Below are 24,238 nucleotides of genomic sequence, written 5' to 3'. Positions count from 1 at the left end.
TTAGACTTCTATTTATTTTATTCAACCAGGGAGGTAAAATAAGAACAAATTCGTATTTACAATGATGGCCTGGTAAGAGGACAAAAGGGCCTCTCGAAGGGTAACAAAAAGTAATAAAGAAAAAAAAATGTATAAACCAAAAAGAACAATTCAGATAAGACTATGGATACAGACAATACATACATCACAGAGGTAAGAGACAGACGATACATACATCACAGAGGTAAGAGACAGGTGATACATACATCACAGAGGTAAGAGACAGACGATACATACATCACAGAGGTAAGAAACAGACGATACATACATCACAGAGGTAAGAGACAGACGATACATACATCACAGAGGTAAGAGACAGACGATACATACATCACAGAGGTAAGAGACAGATGATACATACATCACAGAGGTAAGAGACAGGTGATACATACATCACAGAGGTAAGAGACAGACGATACATACATCACAGAGGTAAGAGACAGGTGATACATACATCACAGAGGTAAGAGACAGGTGATACATACATCACAGAGGTAAGAGACAGGTGATACATACATCACAGAGGTAAGAGACAGACGATACATACATCACAGAGGTAAGAGACAGACGATACATACATCACAGAGGTAAGAGACAGGTGATACATACATCACAGAGGTAAGAGACAGACGATACATACATCACAGAGGTAAGAGACAGGTGATACATACATCACAGAGGTAAGAGACAGGTGATACATACATCACAGAGGTAAGAGACAGACGATACATACATCACAGAGGTAAGAGACAGGTGATACATACATCACAGAGGTAAGAGACAGGTGATACATACATTACAGAGGTAAGAGACAGGTGATACATACATCACAGAGGTAAGAGACAGGTGATACATACATCACAGAGGTAAGAGACAGACGATACATACATCACAGAGGTAAGAGCCAGACAAGTATACATCACAGAGGTAAGAGACAGACGATACATACATCACAGAGGTAAGAGACAGATGATACATACATCACAGAGGTAAGAGCCAGACAAGTATACATCACAGAGGTAAGAGACAGACGATACATACATCACAGAGGTAAGAGACAGGTGATATATACATCACAGAGGTAAGAGACAGATGATACATACATCACAGAGGTAAGAGACAGACGATACATACATCACAGAGGTAAGAGACAGACGATACATACATCACAGAGGTAAGAGACAGATGATACATACATCACAGAGGTAAGAGACAGACGATACATACATCACAGAGGTACATGTCGGGCAGCATGTCGAAGTGTCCTTGAGCAAGACACTTAACCCCTAATTGCTCCTGATGTGCAGGTTGGCACCTTGTATGGTTGCCTCTATGAAGTTGAGCAGTAATAACTTCCCCCATGACTATTTTTCTTATTGTAAGTATTGATTGATAAATATGTGTAATTGACAGAACATCTATTTCTAATGTTTATTTATTGTTTTGAGTAGGGGGCCGGCTAAATAAGATTTTCTTCTCCCTTGCTCCTTTTTGCTCATGGAATGTGCATTGCCATGAACAGAACAAATAAAAAATTTATTAAATTAAATTAGATAAACTTTTCAAGAATCTGTGTCCATGTGTACAATTAGAAAATACGGCTTAGATGGGATTTTACATCACAGAACAGATACTGACCTGCAAGCAAGAGGAAGAAGAACAGTCCCCACTTCATGGCTAGACGGTCCTCGTCAAGGCTGCCTCATAGGTCTTCTTGTCTGCAAGAACATACACAGTAAATATCCTTAGGAGACTAAAGGAAACACACGCAGATGGTGACGCTAGTTGGAGAAATAACAGCTTACCAGCAGCGATCGTAGTACAGTCTCCCCTGCGTCTCTGAGACCCCCCTCTTATTGCTACAGTGTTTGGATCTGAATGAATCGGTTAAAGTTCGGAGAGAGAGTAGGTCGAGTTAGGTTCACTTCAGTCGAGTCTAGTATGTGGGTTTTCACCGATTCACAAGACAAGAGAGTACAAAGCAGGCTTTGGCATGTGTTTATATATAGAGGCCGTTTTATCTACTCGCATCGTCATGACGGGCAGTTGAGTCAGGCGTTGGAAAACCAATGTTGAATGTTAATGTAAGTGGGACAGGACATTTAGAATACTGCTGATAAAGAAATACCCTGATGTGGACAAAGTGACCATGACATTCAGTTCCTAAATAACTCTCCAGATAGCAGGGCAGCCGACTCGTGTGTGACGAGACTTGATGCCCTCATTCCTCAACCGTACGATATATACAGGTTACATCTTCAGAACCGTCAGAACCGGTTCTAATTCCCCCTTGCCGTTTTTGCTTCAAATCGTCATTTCTGTCTTTTCTTTTTAAATGGGTTTTTGTACGAGACATTGACAGCCACAAGGGACACTGGCCACTTCCCATGGTGTCCATTATTACCTGTTGAATGCTATATAATAATGTAACACCTGGCCTAGATGAGCTAATCCCAGTCAAATGGAGTCCATCCTCAGCTTTCCAAGCAAGGACTAAAATATGACTACTTCACTCTACAAGGTGGTGTCTTGTACGTCCATGTCATGACCTTTGTGTTATGTTGTATATGTATACCAATACCAATACCTGTAATATTGCCTTGCAGGAACATATTCTATCAACATATTCTATTCTTTAGGTTACCTAAAGTGAACCTTTTCTACCAGTTACCTTAACCTAACCCAAGCCTTAACCCCTCCCTTTTCTACCAGTTACTTGAACCTAACCCAAGCCTTAAACCCTCCCTTTTCTACCAGTTACTTTAACCTAATCCAAGCCATAACCCCTCCCTTTTCTAACAGTTACTTTAACCTAACCCAAGCCTTAACCCCTCCCTTTTCTACCAGTTACTTTAACCTGCGGAAATGAGCTCCAGCAGGTTTGTGAGACCAAAACGACTCGTTAAGACACTCACTCACTCACTCACTCACCCACTCACTCAATCACTCACTCACTCACTCACTCACTCACTCACTCACTCACTCACTCACTCACTCACTCACTCACTCACTCACTCACTCACTCACTCACTCACTCACTCACTCACTCACTCACTCACTCAACAGAGAAGGATCTTTATTGAGACAGTAGGAAGACAGAGAGGGAGACATAAGAGAGAAGGGTCTTTATTGAGACAGTAGGAAGACTGAGAGAGAGAGAGAGAGAGAGAGAGAGAGAGAGAGGGATAGAGAGATAGAGAGAGAGAGAGAGAGAGAGAGAGAGAGAGAGAGAGAGAGAGAGAGAGAGAGAGAGAGAGAGAGAGAGACATAACAGAGAAGGGTCTTTATTGAGACAGTAGGAAGACTGAGAGAGACATAACAGAAGGGTCTTTATTGAGACAGAGGAAAACAGAGAGGGAGACATAACAAATAAGGGTCTTTATTGAGACAGTAGGAAGACAGAGATGGAGACATAAGAGAGAAGGGTCTTTATTGAGACAGTAGGAAGACAGAGATGGAGACAGAGTAGGGAGATACAGTAGAAAGAAAGTGCTGGTGGGATCTGATCCCAGGCCAGCAGGGGTGGTTCTAGAGACACAGGACAGAAGGTGCTGGTGGGATCTGACCCCAGGCTGCGTGAATACTTTCGGCAACCAACATGCCCTTCCGCGTTGCTCTGATTGGCCAGGGATCGGCCAGCCCTCCGTCATAGAACCGATTTCCCTATATGGTTGTGAAGTCTGGGGCCCACTTGCAAACCAAGACTTCACCAAATGGGACAAACACACAATTGAGACTGCATGCCGAATTTTGCAAATCCATTCTCCGCACCCAACGGAAAACACCAAATAATGCATGCAGAGAAAAACTAGGAAGATACCCACTAATCATCAAAATTCTAAAAAGAGCATTCAAATTCCACAATCACCTAAAAGAAAGTGACCCAGACACACTCCACAACATAGCCCTCACCCACAGAGAGACCCTCGATAGATGCCCACTCAGCCAGATGGTTCTGCGACTCTGCTCACAAACACAAGCAGAGCCAGACAGAAACCACACTGGACTAAATCAAATTATAAGAAAACAAAAAGAAAACAAAAAGAAAACTATCTGACACATTGGAAAGAAACAACCCAAAACCAGAGCAAATTGAAATGCTATTTGGCCCTAAACAGAGAGTACACAGTGGCAGAATACCTGAGCACTGTGACTAACCCAAAACTAAGAAGATCCTTGACTAGGTACAGACTCAGCGAGCACAGCCTATCCATCGAGAAAGGCCGCCATAGGCAGACCTGACTCCCAAGCGAAGACAGACTATGCACCCACTGCACACAAGATGAGGTGGAAACCGAGCTCCACTTCTTAACAACCTGCCCACTATACCAAGACATCAGAGACATATACTTCCCACTAGGGATGTCCGATATTATCGGCCTACTGATATTATCGGCCGATATCGGCATTAAAATGTGATATCGGAAAATATCTGTATCGGTTTTCAATTTTTTTTTTTTTTTCTTTTTTTTTTTTTTACATTTTTATAACCTTTATTGTCAAAAGTATGCATAATGTTGTGTTAATTCCACAACAAGAGATATGTAATGTTAATTACCTGAAATTATTCCGTTTTTTGGGGGGGGAAACCCTGCATATATCGGTATCGGTTGATATCGGTTGATATCGGTATCGGAAATTAAGAGTTGGACAATATCGGTATATCGGTATCGGTAAAAAAGCCAATATCGAGCATCCCTACTTCACACAAATTGCAAACACCCAAAGAGACTTTGAAAACATGGACAATAACTCAAAACTCCCATACCTACTGGGAGAAATACAAGAATGTGCAAACACAGCAGCAAGATTTGTGAGCTGCTGTGACAAGAAAAGGACATCCAACGGAATGCAACCACCATAAAGACTGTACAAGAAATTCCTTCTGTAATGTACTGATTTCTTTTGTTTTCTCTGTTTGATTGTTTTGTTTTGTTTGGCTTTGGCAATGTAAACGTATGTTTCCCATGTCAATAAAGCCCATTGAATTGAAATTGAATTGAGAGAGAGAGAGAGCGAGAGAGAGAGGGAGAGAGAGAGAGAGAGAGAGAGAGAGAGAGAGAGAGAGAGAGAGAGAGAGAGAGAGAGAGAGAGAGAGAGAGAACACGATAAGGGCTAGTTACAGTAGCAGCCTATTCATCATTGCAACGAAAATGTAATGTTGATATTGCTCCACTATGTACCTTTGCTAACACCTTACTTTACTGTATATCTCTCTTTTTTTCATACCCTTTTAATTTGTATCTTTCTTCTAATTGCTTTCTCTATATATTATTACTATTATACTTGTTTGTTCTATTTATATATAAAACAGCTATTATCAGCTAAGGCGTGCCCAACCTTTTCTCTACTTTTTAATTTACCACCTAGCCGAGAGCTACCAGCCAAAATTTTACCTACTCTCGGCTAGTATTAGTATTAATAGTATTAGTAATACACATTCAATATGCACATGACAGAACATATTATATGGCATATAATATTTTCTGTCATGTGCATATTGAATGGGTATATCGATTCCAGCTCCTCCAGGCAGCGTGTCCTGGAGCAAAGACCCTTAACCCCTAACTGCTCCCGATGAACAGGTCGCCACCGGCGAGTGGATGTTTGAATGTGAGGCATACGTTGTAAAGCACTTTGAATAATATACTGTTACCATTTAGGAAATCTTTTGTCTGATAATCTGATGTATCACAGACGTCAAAAACAGCTTGGGCTGGACTGTGAAAGTGGCTCCTGACGACAACATCAGCAAATGGCAAACTGGACAACTAGAGATGTCATATTTAGACTCCATGCCAGTTTCTTTGTTCATGGGGCACACAAGGACACACAGTTCCCTCCCCCACCTCTCTCCCTCTCTCTCCCTCTCTCTCCCCCCTCTTTCTCTCTCAAGCCAGTCATGCAAATGAAGGCAGTGCATGCTTATTTTTCCAAATCGTTTATTATTCAGTATAAGTTTGCGTACACGTCAATCGATAATTGGGAATCTGTGTGGAATGTGTACGTGTGAGTTCATGTGCAAGCTGTACAACACCTTCTTCACCCTTTCTACTATTCTTACCTTTATTGCTTTTCTACTATTTGCTATTGCTATTGTTCTTGCATATTTTGCTACTGTCCTAGTAAAATTGTATTTGCAATTTTGCATATTTTAAAGCTCCACTCGTGCCTTCGCTTAAGATATATATAACGAGACACGTTAAAAAATGCACAATTGTGCTAGCACACAGTGAAGCATATATGCATATATACACACACACACATTTATAGTATATACATACAGGATATATGCATATATGTGGTACGTGGGTATTGTTTTTTGCTCCACAGGAAACACATTTCTAATTACATCCCAGCCAGCAACATACACACACTTTCTTTTTTTCCCGGTTTTCTTTCTGAAGAAAGGACTTTCACCAGAAAAGTACAAATACAATCGACAACAATCACAGTCAATAATGATATATATTCTCTTATATACTGTATAGTAACCTATACAGTAAGTCACATACATTAAGTACTTTTTGATTGCACACATATTCACAGACTTACTGTTACATTACATTCTGGGCTAAACAATTAATAAGGAAATGACTAAGATTTGTTGACAAGGACTTGTGTAAACATGACGCCAGACATTAATTTGGTACATTCATCACTCAAATCAGCCAAAGGGTAAAGGCAGAGAAAGCAATAGGGTAGATTGATAGATCCTGATTATATTGAAAATATTATATCAGGCTATATCATCACATTATTTAATGGAACACAGCAACATTATTGGAATTGCGCTGACCGTCTTCTCCAGAGCCAGACGAGAATAGAATAGAATAGAAGTACTTTATTGATCCTGAGGGAAATTCAGCACTACAGATCACTCACAATAAACATTTAGGTAGTCAAAATCAAAAATCACAAATAAGAATAAAAATACAGTCTGGGATATACATTCTAAAATATGTATATACATTCTAAAATAGACAGTAAATGTACAGTAATAGACGTATAAAATAAATGTAAGTGTCGATGTAACAGTAAAAAGTCGTATGTCAAAAGTCCAGAAAGATTACCAGAGTTTGTACTGTCACTGTGTGCTCGGTGAGGCAGTGAGGCACAGTGATGCATTGTATAGTCTGATGGCTGTTGGAATGAAGGACTTCCTGTGCCGTTCAGTGTTGCATCTAGGGAGTCTTAGTCTAACACTGAACGTGCTCCTTCTATCAGCCAAGTCTGTGTGTAGTGGGTGGGAGGGGTTGACCATGATGGCGTGGAGCTTGGCAAGGCTCCTCCTCTCCGCCACCACCGCCAGAGAGTCTAGCTCCACTCCCACCACGTTACTGGCCTTCCTGACCAGCTTTTCCAGCCTGTTTGTGTCCCCTGCTCTCAGTCCGCTGCCCCAGCAGGTCACTGCGTACAAGAAGGCGCCCGCCACCACCGACTCATAGAACATCCTCAACATCCTTGTACAGACGTTAAATTGTATTCTTTCTCATTTAAGCTTATTCGTTCTGATATTAAATTTATTCGTTTTTAATTCGTTTTGAATGAGCCATTCAACCAAGAATTTTTTTTTTTTTTTTTTATTTAATTTATATAGTCGACTTTTTACTGATTGAATTGATACGCATGCGTAAAATGCCTGTGTGGTGACACAGAAGAGGGACTGTTTTATTGTTCAAATAAAGTCAAATGACGTTTGAACTGCTGCGGTCAGGCAAGCGATACCGGAGTCTCATGGCGAGCACAGAAAGACTCAGAAGAAGCTTCTATCCACAGGCCATCAGGATGCTCAACGAACAATAACACTATGTAACAACCATCAAATGCACTCACATCACAGCACACACATCCGCAGGCACACACTCACTTTAAACAAACAACTCACTGCAGCACCCACTTTACACACTTTAGAACACCTAAACACACTTTATATTTATTGGTAAAGAATTTGCACTACAACCCATACCTCATTACACCTTACTGTAAATTGTACCTAAATTGTACCTCATCCCATTTCTGCTTTGCACTATATATATTGTATATTAGTATATTGTATAGTATATTGTATGGTAACTCAGTTACTTCTACTCTGTATTGAACATTGTACATATGTACATACTGAACACTTGTGTCCACGTACGTGACTTCTATTTTTTACTTGCTAGACTTATTTTATTTTATACTTATCTATTTTTGTCTAGCACAGTCTCTGGAGCGTAACAGAAAGAAGCATTTTGTATAAAAGTATTCTGTACTTCTGTATGACAACTAATAAAGAAACTTGAAACTTGACTGTTGTAAAATTGTTGTTGTTGTCCCAGCGGCCATTGTCCCATGGGAAAAATAAAAAAAATTACAAAAAGAAATGCCTGTGTGGGCCGCAAATACTTTTGAGATTTTCAAGTGGGCCTTGAGTCCAAAAAGTTTGGGAACTATATATAGCTCGCGGCTTGAGCAGGTTCCTTTCCGTGCTGTTTGACGCAGCCAATATAATATTATCTTTCTTTTGGCGGGGATACATACTGGCAAGTACTTCAACATTTCATAGTCCATTCTTTGTATATCCTTTGTGTAATAATAACTGTTAGTTTAGAATGTACATTGCTGTAAAATAGTGTGCCGTAATATTGACCGAAATATGTGGAACTATCTCTTAGGTTTAAGCCAACCAAAAAAATGGAAAATGGATTATAAACATAGCTAGCTAACGTCGTATGGGCTAGCTAACATCGTATGGGCTAGCTAACGTCGTATGGGCTAGCTAACGTCACACATCGTGACATGTAACTTGGGGCGACAGTGGCTCGGGACTCAGGAGGTAGAGCAGTCGTCTGGTAATCTGGAGGTTCCGTTTAGATTCCCGCTCATCTCGGGCCTCGTGTCGAAGTGTCCTGGAGCAAGACACTTAAGCTCTAACCGCTCGCGGGTTGAGCATGCAGGTTGGCACCTTGTATATAGCTAGCAACCATACCCAGCTAGCACTAGATGACTAATCTACCGCCAGTCTATTTTTCGAAATCATTAGCCTGCAGTGACGTTGAGCTAATGTGCTGGAGGGGCAAACGGTGCCTCTACAATGGCTTTATATGAGCAAGATAGTGTATGTTTTTTTTAGGGGTTCATGGTTGTTGTTTTTATGAGCGGTGTGACTCTGGCTTGTTTTAGGAAGGTGGGAATCAGACCATACCAAAGTAGTGTCAGACCGAATCACCCACGTCATTAGTTTAACCATTTATTATAATGCACTTTGTTGAACATTGTTACTCAGCTGATAGAGTTGTGCCCTTCCTGATGACTTGTCGTACAGAACTTGTAAGTCGCTTTATCTATCTAGGTCGTCCTCGGACGGGCCCTCCATCGGTGCTTCCAGTCATCCTGATCCTCCATGCATCTGGCTAGCTCGCCGGTGCATTCTGTTCCTGCATCTCTCCTGAGTACGTCCACGTAGGTTAATGTGGGACGCCCTCGTGATCGATGCCCGTCCCGTGTGTTGGTTCCCACAGCACAAGTTTGCTGGTTGGCAGCTCATGGTGTCTCGGGCAGTGACCTGCCAGCCTCATTCTCCTGACTGCCACTTTATCGCTCACCTTTAGTCGCTTTGGATAAAAGCTAAATGACTAAATGTAAATGTAATGTATAATGCAGAATAAATGCCAATGGTAATAGTTATTCTTGGTGAGGTGGTTCTACTCTTAGGGGTGCTCCCTGCTGCAAGAGAGATTAAAGCATAACGTTTAATGTTGCTCCATGTGAGTAGACCTTTAGGCCGTGGTGGGACATCTTAAATCCAAATGAAAACCTATAGCGAGCTGAAAGGTCCCACTCTCTATCCTTCCTCATCATAACTATATGGCTGAACACCGCTCTTCTGTTCAATGTTGACACCATTATTACCCTCCAGATGTGTTCTGCACATTTACCACTAGAGGGCAGCATGTCCCCATGTATAACCTGAACGTGTCTATACTTTCCACAACAAATTCGTGTTTCCGCGTTCGAGTTTTGCACTCTGATTGGCCACGCGCGTTTCTGGTCATGTGACAGTTTGTGACAGTTTCTGGTCTACTCCATCGGTGCTTCCAGTCATCCTGATCCTCCATGCATCTGGCTAGCTCGCCGGTGCATTCTGTTCCTGCATCTCTCCTGAGTACGTCCACGTAGGTTAATGTGGGACGCCCTCGTTATCGATGCCCGTGTGTTGGTTCCCACAGCACAAGTTTGCTGGTTGGCAGCTCATGGTGTCTCTGGCAGTGACCTGCCAGCCTCATTCTCCTGACTGCCACTTTATCGCTCACCTTTAGTCGCTTTGGATAAAAGCTAAATGACTAAATGTAAATGTAATGTATAATGCAGAATAAATGCCAATGGTAATAGTTATTCTTGGTGAGGTGGTTCTACTCTTAGGGGTGCTCCCTGCTGCAAGAGAGATTAAAGCATAACGTTTAATGTTGCTCCATGTGAGTAGACCTTTAGGCCGTGGTGGGACATCTTAAATCCAAATGAAAACCTATAGCGAGCTGAAAGGTCCCACTCTCTATCCTTCCTCATCATAACTATATGGCTGAACACCGCTCTTCTGTTCAATGTTGACACCATTATTACCCTCCAGATGTGTTCTGCACATTTACCACTAGAGGGCAGCATGTCCCCATGTATAACCTGAACGTGTCTATACTTTCCACAACAAATTCGTGTTTCCGCGTTCGAGTTTTGCACTCTGATTGGCCACGCGCGTTTCTGGTCATGTGACATGTGTGCCAATCGTGGGACGGCAAGTTCTGCGGATATTTCCGGGTCTAACAGCCTGCAAACTACCTAACGCCTAGTTTATCACTGGTTAAGCTTAGGCGACTCTTTCGCAGTTGGTTAAGGATAGAGTTTGTAATCAGGGCAGGCGTTCTATCGCCATGCTCTAAGACAAACTCTAACCTTAACCAACTTCGAAAAAGCGCCTAAGCTTAACCATCCAAAAACTTGTGGTCCCACGATTGGCGCACATGTCACATGACCAGAAACGTGCCTGGCCAATCAGAGACGCGGAAACACGAATTTGTTGTAGAAAGTATTCAAGCAACCTGAACGTCACTCCTTACGTGATGTATAGATGTTACGGGTCCCAAGGCTCTCTTTATCATATATCGACACAGGAGTTCAGGGGCCAGGGACTACAGCCCCCTCAGCATCGACAGGGCACCAGTCAAGAGAGTGAACAGTTTGTGGCGGACTCAGGCTGTTTGAAGGGCAGGGGCGAAAAGAAAAAAAGGGCACCTACTGCACAACATGGGACCCACTTAGCAGAGACTGTTATTTATTTTGATGCCAATGTGTTAACGTTACATAGGAATTATAACAATGCCGTTGGAAAGTTATAGACGTCACCATGCATTTGTCGAGGCACTGATGAAATAGCCTACCTACCAGCACTATAAAACCCTGAGAAAGTGTATATAATTCATAATGAATAAAAAGGGGAACGGTCAACTATTCCAGTTGTCAGTTCTACTACAAGAACAGTAGTTAAGCCTAAAGTGTGCCAGTGGCGCCCCCGTGAGGCTTCTCTGTCAAACAGACGCACGCACAAGAACGTAGTCAGCAGTGTTAGTGTGTGTGTGTGTTACGTGATGACGTAGATCACAACTTCCCCTGACGACGAGACGAAAATGGCGGAGTACCTGGCGTCCATTTTCGGGACAGAGAAAGACAAGTAAGTTGTTTTTGAGTATTTTATTTGACCGGTAATGCAAATCGGACAGTGCGGCTACATGCAGGGGCTTTATCGACAACTTGAGCTAATTCCTGAGACGCAGCCGGATTCCGTAGGTCCCTCGAATCTCCTCCTAATAGGCAACTAGCAGGAGGCTGCTAGCTAGCTAACGTGTTGAATGAAGGGGAGGGCGCTTTAGCCAACGAGCTAGCTTAAAGTAGCTACAATGTGGTGTCGTAAATAACCAAGGACCAATTTCTAATTCAACCAGTTATCCAGTCTCTCGATTGACTTTTTGAAACGAGTCTGTATGCCTCTCTTTGTTAAATGGCTCAAATTAAGAAGGTAGAAGGATAACGTGTTCTGGATTAGCCTGTTAGCACAGGTCGCGGTCGTTACTTGCGCGCGTTGCTGTGTCTCGCGCGGCCACTGGAGGGCAGTGCACTGCTGCAGCGGTCAATGTATGGTTTTTTTTAAAGGTTGGATTTCATTTGACTTATAATAGATTCCATCCTTTTCTTCTTCTAGGGTCAATTGTTCTTTCTACTTCAAAATCGGAGCGTGCAGACATGGGGACCGCTGCTCGAGATTGCACAACAAACCAACCTTCAGCCAGGTGAGCATCATTGAGATGAGTGAATGAATGAAAACTTTATTTAACAGATTGCAGAATGGGTACAATACAGTACGGCTCAATACACACAATTGTTATGGGGATGCAGACCAGAGAAAGACGTTTGTCTTGTTTACATCATTTACAACATTGAGATGAGTAAATGTAATGTAACGTTCTTAGGAGAATCACCTTTTTTATTATTTTTTTTCGAGGCACTCATTTATGCAGCAAAGTCATTTAAAATTATGCTTTGTTAGGTTTAGGCTATCACTTCATTGTCTCACTCCCGAACCACGTGCATTTCTTTTTCTAAAATGTAGATTTATGATTAATATTGTGAAAACTCATACTATATAGGCCTACAGTACATATACTGATATAATGTCAAGCTGGGCAATGATGGACCTTTCTTTGTTTGTCGTCTGTCAATGTCATAATACTGTGATGGAATTAAGCTATTTTATTATTGTGGTACTTAATTTTGTTGTATTTATTAGCATTTTTGTTAGATATACCTGACATAAACGTGCAATGATCATTTAAGATGTGGTTTCTTATACGCTAGTAGATATTGTTATTCACATCTCACTGTGTCGGGTGGGGGTGATTATTGTGATTCACATCTATGACTGATCTATTATCAGTTATGCAACTGTTATGAATCTTGCACTATAGTCGGTCTCTCTATGCTTCACAGCATTGTTGTAGCATACCAAAAAAAAAAAAACATTAATATGTGAGCCTACGTTCTGACCATGTAGCCTAAGTTAGTGGCAAAAACATTGGAAAGATGTCTGGTCTCGTTAGCAAAAATAATGCAAATGCACCTAGTTGGCGATTCTTTGGTTGACCCAGACGGAAGAGGGGAGCCAGAGAACACGAACGAAGTGACTTGTAAGCCGTGCGATAAACAAGTCACGACTTAAGATGGAAACACCACAAATATCTGCTTCCATCATAAAAATCACCATCCAACACAAACTACAAGCCTGCCACAAACTATCCAACACAAACTACAAGCCTGCTACAGACTCCATCTAACACAAACTACAAGCCTGCCACAGACTCCATCTAACACAAACTACAAGCCTGCCACAAACTATCCAACACAAACTGCAAGCCTGCCACAGACTCCATCCAACACAAACTACAAGCCTGCCACAGACTCCATCTAACACAAACTACAAGCCTGCCACAGACTCCATCTAACACAAACTACAAGCCTGCCACAGATTCCATCTAACACAAACTACAAGCCTGCCACAGACTCCATCCACCACAAACTACAAGCCTGCCACAGACTCCATCCAACACAAACTACAAGCCTGCCACAGACTCCATCCAACACAAACTACAAGCCTGCCACAGACTCCATCTAACACAAACTGCAAGCCTGCCACAGACTCCATCCAACACAAACTACAAGCCTGCCACAGACTCCATCCAACACAAACTACAAGCCTGCCACAGACTCCATCCAACACAAACTACAAGCCTGCCACAGACTCCATCCAACACAAACTACAAGCCTGCCACAGACTCCATCTAACACAAACTACAAGCATGCCACAGACTCCATCTAACACAAACTACAAGCCTGCCACAGACTCCATCTAACACAAACTACAAGCCTGCCACAGACTCCATCCAACACAAACTACAAGCCTGCCACAGACTCCATCTAACACAAACTACAAGCCTGCCACAGACTCCATCTAACACAAACTACAAGCCTGCCACAGACTCCATCTAACACAAACTACAAGCCTGCCACAGACTCCATCTAACACAAACTACAAGCCTGCCACAGACTTCATCCAACACAAACTACAAACTCCATGACTCCAAAACGTTACCACTGCGAGAAACCAAACCGGTAAGCCTTTTACAACTAAGGCAATCAAATATAAATGTGACTATCAATGGTGGTGAGACTGTACGAGGGCAGTTATTAGTTACTTTGGGAAATAAATCGTTCCATTCCGCAGATATGTTGTTTTAGATGTGAAAAGGGCAGTTAGGGATGCTGAGTTCTATGCACTGACTTGTGGTCAAGTGTTCATTTACAGCCTTGAATGTCCATCACCGCCCACTTTATCAATTCTGATTGGAAGGCAGCTAGAATCAAAATGCTTGAATCTTCCCCGTGCACGTGCAGGGGTTGTGGCAAAGGTCTATGTCAAGTGAGCAGCAGGATTGTTTGAACATCTGGTCAGATTTTTTTCAAAATAAAAGCTTCAATATATGCGCCTTTTTGGGACGCTATTATCTTATATCGTTTTTCTTAAAGCAATATCGTTAGTAGGGGAATTTCAATATCGCCGAAGCCTACTTTGAAGTAGAACCTCCACATGTTGGGGAAGTAATATTATCACAAGATTATTACTTCATATTGTAACGGTATGACAGGTTGCTTAGGTCAGGGGTTAACAATATTTTTTCATGTTTGCGAGTCAGGACTCAAGCATAGAGCCGTATCATAAACACGACGCATATCTTCAACACTCAAGAACGCATATACAAAAACATATAGTATTAGGCCAACAAGCAATGAAACGCTAACAGCAGATTTTAATTCAATGATGTGTTTTCACAGTCAAGTTCCTCCCCGGAAACTTTTCCAGTTCAATTAAAGGTGCTGTAAGTGGCATTTTGTTTGTTAAATAAGTGTTCAATAGCTCTACATCCAACTGCCATCACTGATCGTGTTTGGTCAGTAACATGAGTCTGGCCAGTCGCTCTGCGGTAAACACAAAATAAATGTTCTCATATCCTGTTCCCACTTTATCCAAATCAGGAGAGAGAACCATAGATATCTTTATTTATTTCAAGTAATCTTGCCAAGCCAAATTTGCTTACTCTACTGGTAGATTATTTAATTTGTTTCAAGGACACATTTGCGTTAAACTAGTTTTTTATTTCTTATTTCTCCTGATTGGATAATGTGGGAACAGGATACCAGAAAATTTATTTTGTCTTTGATGCAGAGCGGAGGGACTGGGAGACCCATGTTACTGAACAGACTTATTTTAACAAAGAAAATGCCGCTTACAGCACCTTCAAAACGGTACCAGACCAAACTAAATATTATTCACTTCAAAGTTCCACCTACAGTTCAGTTCACTTGTAGAAAAAGGAATCAAAATAGTATTTCTCATAGATTGACCAAAGTTACCTAAATGAAACGTGAATGCAAGTCAGTCCAGTCTGTGCTTTCAGTCAGGTCAGTCGGGGCTGTGTTTACAAACACTGTTTCTGTTTGTAAAAGCTTCTTGTGCCACCTCCTGCCCACAGACGCAGACTACTGCACACCAACACATGGCAAAACCGAGGCCTCTGTTATTTTCATTGTACACATGCCAGTAACCTTCGACTCCAGCCCTCGCGGCAGCAGAAGGGGGGGGCAGATGGCCTCTGTCTCGGGGGGAGGGGGGGCGCACATTTGTTTTGACGCCAGCTGTTGAAGTCAAGCGCATCGACGGGCAGTTGCCGCGTTTGTGGGGGTTTTACACGTGACGTGCCTTCACACACACACGTCCGGGTACCCACTGCAGTAGGACTCGGCACTGACAGATTTGTGTTCATTGTGCTGCTTTTATAAAGCCTCAAATGACGGCTTACAATATTTCATGAAAGCAAAGTGTTTTGTTTGTCTGAGATTTAAAAAGGTTTAAACTTTACAGCACTGACAAAGTTGAACAAAGTGCTGTACAAGTCCCACAACATAAAAAAAATATATATATATATATATAATAATAAAATTATAATATTTTTTATCTCGAAGCTTCGAATTAAAATCAAATGCCCAGAAGCTTCGAATTCCCCTCAGTAGGTGTTGAGCCGCCAGTAGCATTGCTCTGGATTAGGACGCAGCCAATCGGGACGGAGAGAGAGAGGGAGAGATTTTGGTCCTCCCCCCTCTGGCCTTGTGTCTCTCTATTCTTCCCTCTGCAGACCATCTTGATTCAAAACATCTACTGTAATCCCCAAAACAGTGCACAGGCAGCCGCCGCCTCTCACTGCAAGTCCAAAGACTTGTTAGCAGCCTTTTGAGATGCAGATGTCCTCCTTCCCCACCCCCCACCGGTCACATTAGCAGCAGGCTGGCTGGGAGGCTTGTCTTCAAAATGAATAGGCCTAAAAAGTCTACTTCTAAGATCATAGTTCAATGCCTAATGTTAAAGGAACACGCACACATTTGGGGGAAATTAGCTTACCGTCTTCTCCAGAGAGAGACAAGAAGATAGATACCAGTTTCCTCTCTGTGCGCAAGCTATCTGGCTGCACGTTAGCCTAGCTTAGCACAATGAATGGAAGCGGGCATGACCGGTTTGCCTTCGGGAGAGGCGTTATTTGGACAATGTCTAGGCTAAATGACGACGTGACGGAACACAGCCTGGCTACCTCGTTGTGGCGATCTAGCAAGGTTAAATATCGATTCGGAAGGCAAGATGGAAAAATCGCCACGGCAAAGAATTGCGATACTTAACACATTCATGGCCATTTGGATCCGTCTAAAATCACTGTAGACGGCCAGCATTTCTAAACAGACTAACTTGCATAGTCCGTGGGGCTGTTTGTAGAGCTAAATCTATACTTTATAGTATTGCTATCTGTCCATTCTCATTGTCAATTGAGACCATAAATCGTCCCTTCAAAATGGCTTAAAGAAATAATTTTTTCATCAATACGTTCTCATTTTATAGCGTCTTGAATATAAGCGTTATAAGCGATTTCGGCTGGGATATTTCCTGGAACGCGAGATACAGGGCTAATGGCTACTAACGTTAAATCCAATGGCATTTCGGATATACAGAAGCTACAGTTAAAACTCAGACTGCATATGATCGGTATGATGGTCCACCACGAATGCATGAAAGGGGGGGGGGCGGGGGACGTCGTTTCTGATTATTGATTATTACCAATAACCTCATTAGCCTCATTCGTTGATCGGGTGGATGGCTATCAAAACAAGCCCTGATCAGCATGTAATTTACGTGAAAAAGATCTTACCGTGGGCCGGTTGGATCCCCCAGAGCATTTCTCAGTTATCGATCGTCATCTGGTAGATCGATATGTCCATTGGCTGATGATATATTCCTTTACTGCATAGTGAATTCGGCGTTGCAAAAGGTATTCCAAGCTACTATGCTGCACATCCAGAATCCAGCTACTGGAAACTACATTGAAAGTCAAAGAAAATAATGCACCGTTCTGCCACAGGGCACACTGCATTATCGAGACAGCGCCACTAAGAGGATCTGGCCGGTAATGCACTTTTCAGAATTCGAAGAGGAGGGTAGATCTGCAGTGCAGCTCGGTGACATCGAGTAGGTTAATACAATGGAATAAAAGCCAAAACAACCTTGCCACGGACATGTCCGTGGTTGGTCCTCAACCGTTGGATTCGAAACACGGATTTATACGTGGCCCGTCCCGAATGTGTTAAGTGATTTTCTTTGTCCCGCCCCTATTAGATAGGCCTATGTATAGTACATTATTGTTAGCACTACTAGTGTTGAGCCCTGTCTTGCAGCCCTGCTCTTGTAGGTGGGAGTGTGTGGTGAGGTTGGGGAGTCTTTGTGCTGACATTTTGACTTAGGCCAGGGGATCTCAAACTTTTTTATACCATGACCCCATTTTATTTAGGATTTCTTTTGACCTAATGTATCGCGTAATTTCGACGTGGAATTAAGGAATATCAAAATAAAAGCACACGTTGAACTTGAATCATGCATATTTATTAGAACATTTAATTACAGCACTATGTTATCAATACACATTTATAAAACGAGGCATATATTTAGCCAAAATATGTTGCCAGAACATAACATTTTTTATTTATGTTTTTCAATGCACTGTCACCTGCACTGTCGCGACCCGTGGTTTGAGAACCGCTGGTTTAGGCCCTTTTATTGCGGCACTACTTGACACCTCTTCACTGGTCAGCTCTGATGCAGGGCTCCCGCGAGGTCTTAAATTAAAAAAAGGTCCGGGTTGCAAAGTAAGCAGTGCGGTAATGGACTGTAATCAGTTCCCCAACAACAATTTGCATCTTTGGCAGTATGGCTGTGAAATACGTATAAAATTCTATTGAACGTGGTCTTAAAAAGTCTTGTTTAACTTACCTGCAAGAATCCTGTGTAATAGGCTTGGTCAATAGGCTTGATCAATAAGGACCCAGGGATTTGATTGCTTCAGTTGGTGTGAAATTCAACAATTCATCCCCCAAATCAATTAAACTTTATTTATATAGCGCACTATAACCATTTAATTGGTTGCGATGCAGTGCGCTTTACAATTATTTACAAACATAAAAAATGGCAATACATAAAAAAATATATACACAATTGTCTCGTTAGATACCGATGGTCCAGTTCTGAGACCCTTGTGAGCTTCCTATGAGGCCCCCGGCTGTGCTGACTTCTCTTCTCTCAGCATCTGTCCAACTCTTGGTTTCCTTCCAAGCACCCAGCAACTTGGCCTTCACTCAAAAGCTGTAATAACTGGATTGCGATTAAAAAAAAAAAAAGGATCTGGTTTGATATCTTAAAACTGCAACTTTTCTCTCCCCCATCTCCATATTATCTTGCCTAATCTGTATTACTAAAGTGTACGTTTTTGTATTTCAGACCATTGCCCTCCTGAACATTTACCGTAACCCACAGAACTCTGCCCAGTCTGCTGATGGCTTACACTGTAAGTACCTCCGCAGGACCCCGCGCATCCAGCACCCTCTACTTATTCTGCCACATCTCCCCCACGCTGCTCCTTGGCTAGTTTCAGTCTGGCCGGGTGCAGCGACGGCTAACTCTTAAAGTCCCCATGAAATGGCTAGCAGAATGCTATTTGATTCCACATATTTATGCGTTTCCTGTATGTATGTGTATGTATGTGTATATATATATATATATTAAAAAAACAGGAAGCTAGGGATGGACTTGTCTTGGATATTGATTGGCATTTACAGTAGCCAATAGTGCTGAATGTGCATTACGGTCAACCCATTAGCTAGCAAGCTAATGTTAGCAACATTAGTAACGTTATCTAGCAAGCTAATATATTGAACATTTGTTCAATTTAGTTGAAGAGGCAGAGTGCTAGCTCAGTTACAATGTGCTGTAAATGTCATTCTAGAAAGCATTTAATTGGACGCAAAATTGCTATACTCAAATCATCATCAAGAAAAATGCTGAGCCTGGGCCTTTCAGGAGCCTAAAGGAAAGCATTGAGTGAATTCAGCCCAATATCATAAAGGGCTGTGGCTTGGAGACCTCTTCAAAACTCAAACCATTGCTGCTGTGAAACAGATGTAATGGATGAAACACGAGTTATTCTCAGTGTAGTGTCTTGATTTAGATGAAACACAAGTTATTCTCAGTGTAGTGTCTTGATTTAGATTAAACGAGAGTTATTCTCACTTCTCAGTGTAGTGTCTTGATTTAGATGAAACATGAGTTATTCTCAGTGTAGTGTCTTGATTTAGATGAAACATGAGTTATTCTCAGTGTAGTGTCTTGATTTAGATTAAACATGAGTTATTGATTGTAGTGTCTTGATTTGGATGAAACATGATTTATTCTGTGTAATAATAATACACTTTATTTGTATAGCACCTTTCTTACAGAAACTGCAGCTCAAAGTGCTTCACAACAGAAAAAATGAGCACAGAAAGTGCAGACATAAAATCACAGTTTTTCACATTAGGATTAGTGCTGTCAGGCGATTAAAAAAATTAATCTAATTAATTACAGGATTTGTAATTAATCAAATTAATCGCATTTTAATCGCATAACAATTTTATGCCTGATATTCTATATTCTATAATCATATTTCAAATTGCATGTGTCCGGATGGCAGAATTCAGTACTGTATCTACAAAACCTTCTGTTTAATCATCTTCCATCTATTAATTTGCTTAGATTTTTCAGGTCTGATCAATTTGAGTGTTATTCACAGTCAAAGATAAAAAAAGAATTTATTGATGTTCTCATTTGGTTCATTACAATTTACTCAAGCCTAGTAGCAGACACAGTATTTCTGACACTGGGAATACATTCCCTGAGATCCATAGATGTCCCTAGAATCGGATACCAAGAACATGCAAATGAACCATATTTATTAAAAAAAAAAAAATCAGTAAATGTGTATTCTACGTTTTTATGGAATGAATGAGATTAAAAAAAAAAAAATTAATTTAATTTTGAGTTAATTTTCATAGCGTGATAATTTGCTGTGTAATTAATTAATCTAATTAACGCGATAAACTGACAGCTCTAATTAGGATCTAACATTCCCAACAGGCCACCTTGTTTATGGTTTGATTAAATTGGAAATAGACAATAATAAAAGAGTAAGATAAAATGGTCTAATTGTGCAGTGTAATAAAATAGTAGAATAGAATAGACAAAATGAGCACATAAAGTGCAGACATATATATATATTTATTTTTTTACAGTGCAATAAAATAGTTCTGGATTACTGTTCAACAGTTCAAAATCATCTTTACCTTCTCTGTTTGGTATCCACAGTTTAAAACTTGACAGTCTTCCCTTTTGTTTGATCCCCACTTTGACCCTTCGAACCTCACACTCGGTGCAAACCTCCCTCTCAGGGCACAGTTCCCTCTCTCAGGGTGCAGGCCTGGGTCCTACACAGTTTTAGGGTGTTTTCACACCTGTAGTTCGTTTGCTTTGTTCCGATTCAGGGAGACACAGGGACTATAATGATACAATTGTTGCACTTGTCCTTTAGTTCGTTTGTGTTTACACGGCTGTGTTAACAGCGGACCAAAACAAACACACGATCAAACTGTCACTCATTGGTCAGATTTTGGGGTGTGTGTCCCCCCCCCCCCCCCCCCCTAACCCTGACTCGAGCCTGACTTTACTGATGACCGTGGGCAAAGAGAGAGAGAGAGAGAGAGTCGGAGAGAGAGTGAGAGAGAGAGATAGAGAGGAGGCGGCGGCGTTGTCCCGCAAGGTGCTGCTGTTGCAGCGTCACTACAGACCCCGGCTCTCCTCTCCTGCGCGGCGGCGGGGACACAGCTGACTGACACCCGGCAACACAACCACCATTTCAGGGTCTGCTCTGCTTGTTGTATCTCCGCTGTAACAACGTGCAGCAGCAGCGCGACACTGTTCGACAGACCTTTCAAAGCCTCTTTCCCTCATTCGGTCACTAAACTTTCTGTACACTTCAGTGTTCTTGTGCGTGTTCTCCAGCATCTGACGAATGTGATCGTCTGCCCAAATATCAACGAGGCAGTGTACCTCATCGCTGCTCCACGTTGACCCACGACTCATTATTATTATTTTGCCGGATCAGTACGGCAAGTGAGTTGTGTCGGTTTGTTAAGTCGATTGCATTCTCACAGCGTACGAGTCGCGTCGGGTTCGTTTGGAAGTGCGCCGAGACCACCCTCTAGGTGGTCTCGGCCCGCTTGTTTTGTTCCGCAACAGAATGTGATTGCTGTGTTCATATTCATATATGCCCAACTGAACCGAAATAGGGGGTAAATGCTCCAGGTTTCGGAACAACAGCTCCAAACGAGCTAGGTGTGAAAACGCCCTTAAAGCCTGCCAGACAGTCTTTCTTGTTTGATACCCACACAGTTTAATACCTGACCGTTTTGAACCTGTAATAGACAGAGTAAAATAATACAGTGCAATAAAATTGTAGAATAGAATAGATAGTAAAATGTGTTCTTTTGCATGCTTTATACATTACACAAATCTGTTGCATCTACTTTCCTGAGACGATAAAAGGCCCAGTAAATGTTTCAAGTAAAACTGTTACAACAATAAAACATTTTTAAAAGCATGCCGCTCAGCGCTGACACATATACAATAATTATCGTACAACCAATAATGCAAAGTCCCATAATGTGTTCATTTTGTATCATTAGTTGTAATCTGTCTACTTATTCATGTTCCCTTTGCCTGAGGACAAAGTGATTTTTGTTCCTACCCGTCATTGTAACAATTTCTGTTACACAAATGTGTGTCCCCGTAAACAGACAGCCTATTTGAAGATTGCACAACGGTAGGCTATGTGTAACTTGAGATAAGATAGATAAGATATTCCTTTATTGATCCCCTTGGGGAAATTTGGCAGCTTGTGCTGATAAGGTTATTTATTTAATTTCCATGTAGATGCTGAACCAGGCTGCAACTTGTGTCGTTGTAGTTTACTATTATAGCTTTCAATTTGTTGACTCGCATACAATAATTTCCACAAAATACGACAATTCTAAGCCTCTGGTACGAATCACGATACATTCACCATCTGGCAACGCTGAAGCCGCTACATTTTAGTTTGGTTTAGACGTTTTGAAAGTTACAGGTGCAACCGAAATGTTTTCCCATCTGGCAAGTGTTGAATCGTTTTGTTTCCCTTTTGTAGGTGCAGTCAGTGATGTTGAGATGCAGGAGCATTACGACGAGTTCTTCGAGGTGAGTGACCTATCTCTCTCTCTTCCTCTCTCTCTCTCTCCTCTCCTCTCCTCTCCTCTCTCTCTCTCTGTATGTCTCTCTTTCTGTCTCTTTGTCTCTCTCTCTCTGTGTCTCTCGCTCTCTCTGTGTGTCTCTCTTTCTGTCTCTCTTGTCTCTGCGTCTCCTCTCTCGCTATGTGTGTGTGTCTCTCTCTCTCTCTCTCTCTCTCTCTCTCTCTTCTCGCTCTCTCTCTCTCTCTCTCTCTCTCTCTCTCTCTCTCCTCTCTCGCTCTCGCTCTCTCTCTCTCTCTCTCTCTCTCCTCTCTCTCTCTTTCTCTCTCTCTCTCTCTCTCTGTGTGTGTGTGTCCCAGTCTCTTACATGTGATCACATCAGATGACGTTAACGTCGTTTCCACATCGCTGCTCTGTCGGGCGGAAACCTTGTATCTCCCAACGCTGTCAACTTTTCGGGAATTGTAGAATAACAATCTCATTTCTTTTTTAGATTGACATGTATTTTTCTTATTATACAGTAGGGTTTTGAGTGGCTGTCATGGCCATTGAGATTAGCTCACAATATAAAGAAACATTTAAACTTTCAAAATCAAGTGAAAACATGACGATCACAAACCTGGAGATGCAAGGTTTTCTCGCAAGCCTTATTCTGTTGTTTCCTAATACTGGTTTGCCCTGAAGTAAGACCTTTTTCCAGTGCCAATATTGACAGAGGTTTACTGATGCAAGAGAGTTTAATAATAAATAACCGCATGTACTGTACCTGGCCAGCCACATGGAGACAAATTACACACACCAGTGGCCATATTCACACACAGGCCATTTTTCTCTTATGTCATGCTCAGGTTGGGTTGTTCCACCCTCTACCCCCCTGAGCATGACATTGGAGAAAAATGGCCGTTGTGTGAATATGTCAATAGTAAATGGTGGACTCTGTTTGGTGGTGCAGGGAATTAAAGGTGTTGTAGATAACATTCAGCCACTAGATGTCGCAATAGAGCACCAGCGTGTAATTTTTCCAATCAGGTGCAATCCATGTGAGGAAATGGAAGTAGGGAGGGGATATATACATGCACGCAACATCTAAACCAGCGGTTCTCAAGCTACGGGTTGCGACCCAAAGTGGGGTCGTGGGTAGGTGACAGTAAAAAAAAACATTTTGGCTAAATATGCCTCGTTTTATAAATGTGTATTGATAACATAGTGCTGTAATAAAATAAAAACGTAATATCTCGTGTTTAGCCGCCAAGCGTTGAGTGCCAAAAACTTTATATCTCGTTTTTAGATCCTTCGATCTTTTCCCTTTGATCCCCGTTATAAACACTCGCCCGGAGCTCTCTAGGTCTCTCTGGCTCATCTGCCTACGTTGGAATTGCAATAACGATCGAATCTCACCAGGTGGCAGTATCGCCTACCTTTTGAACTGGGG

The 24,238-nt window shown here is 41.8% G+C and overlaps 1 protein-coding gene across 1 annotated transcript in view; it reads left to right on the top strand.

Annotated features, from left to right (window-relative positions):
- The first annotated feature begins 11,673 nt into the window (after positions 1 to 11,673).
- LOC311230438 (splicing factor U2AF 35 kDa subunit-like) overlaps positions 11,674 to 24,238 on the top strand; it is a 34,445-nt gene continuing 21,880 nt past the window's right edge. Inside the window, exons 1-4 of the mRNA XM_084316709.1 lie at positions 11,674 to 11,746; positions 12,275 to 12,362; positions 18,995 to 19,061; positions 22,767 to 22,816. Coding sequence (XP_084172835.1) covers positions 11,703 to 11,746; positions 12,275 to 12,362; positions 18,995 to 19,061; positions 22,767 to 22,816 — 249 coding nt within the window. The 5' untranslated portion in view covers positions 11,674 to 11,702. The remainder of the gene's footprint in view (positions 11,747 to 12,274; positions 12,363 to 18,994; positions 19,062 to 22,766; positions 22,817 to 24,238) is intronic.

Source organism: Notolepis coatsorum, assembly GCF_963971535.1.
Source record: "Notolepis coatsorum genome assembly, chromosome: 1".
Lineage (NCBI taxonomy): Eukaryota > Metazoa > Chordata > Actinopteri > Aulopiformes > Paralepididae > Notolepis > Notolepis coatsorum.
Note: the sequence above shows the minus strand (reverse complement) of the source record. Positions and strands in the feature narration are given on the sequence as shown.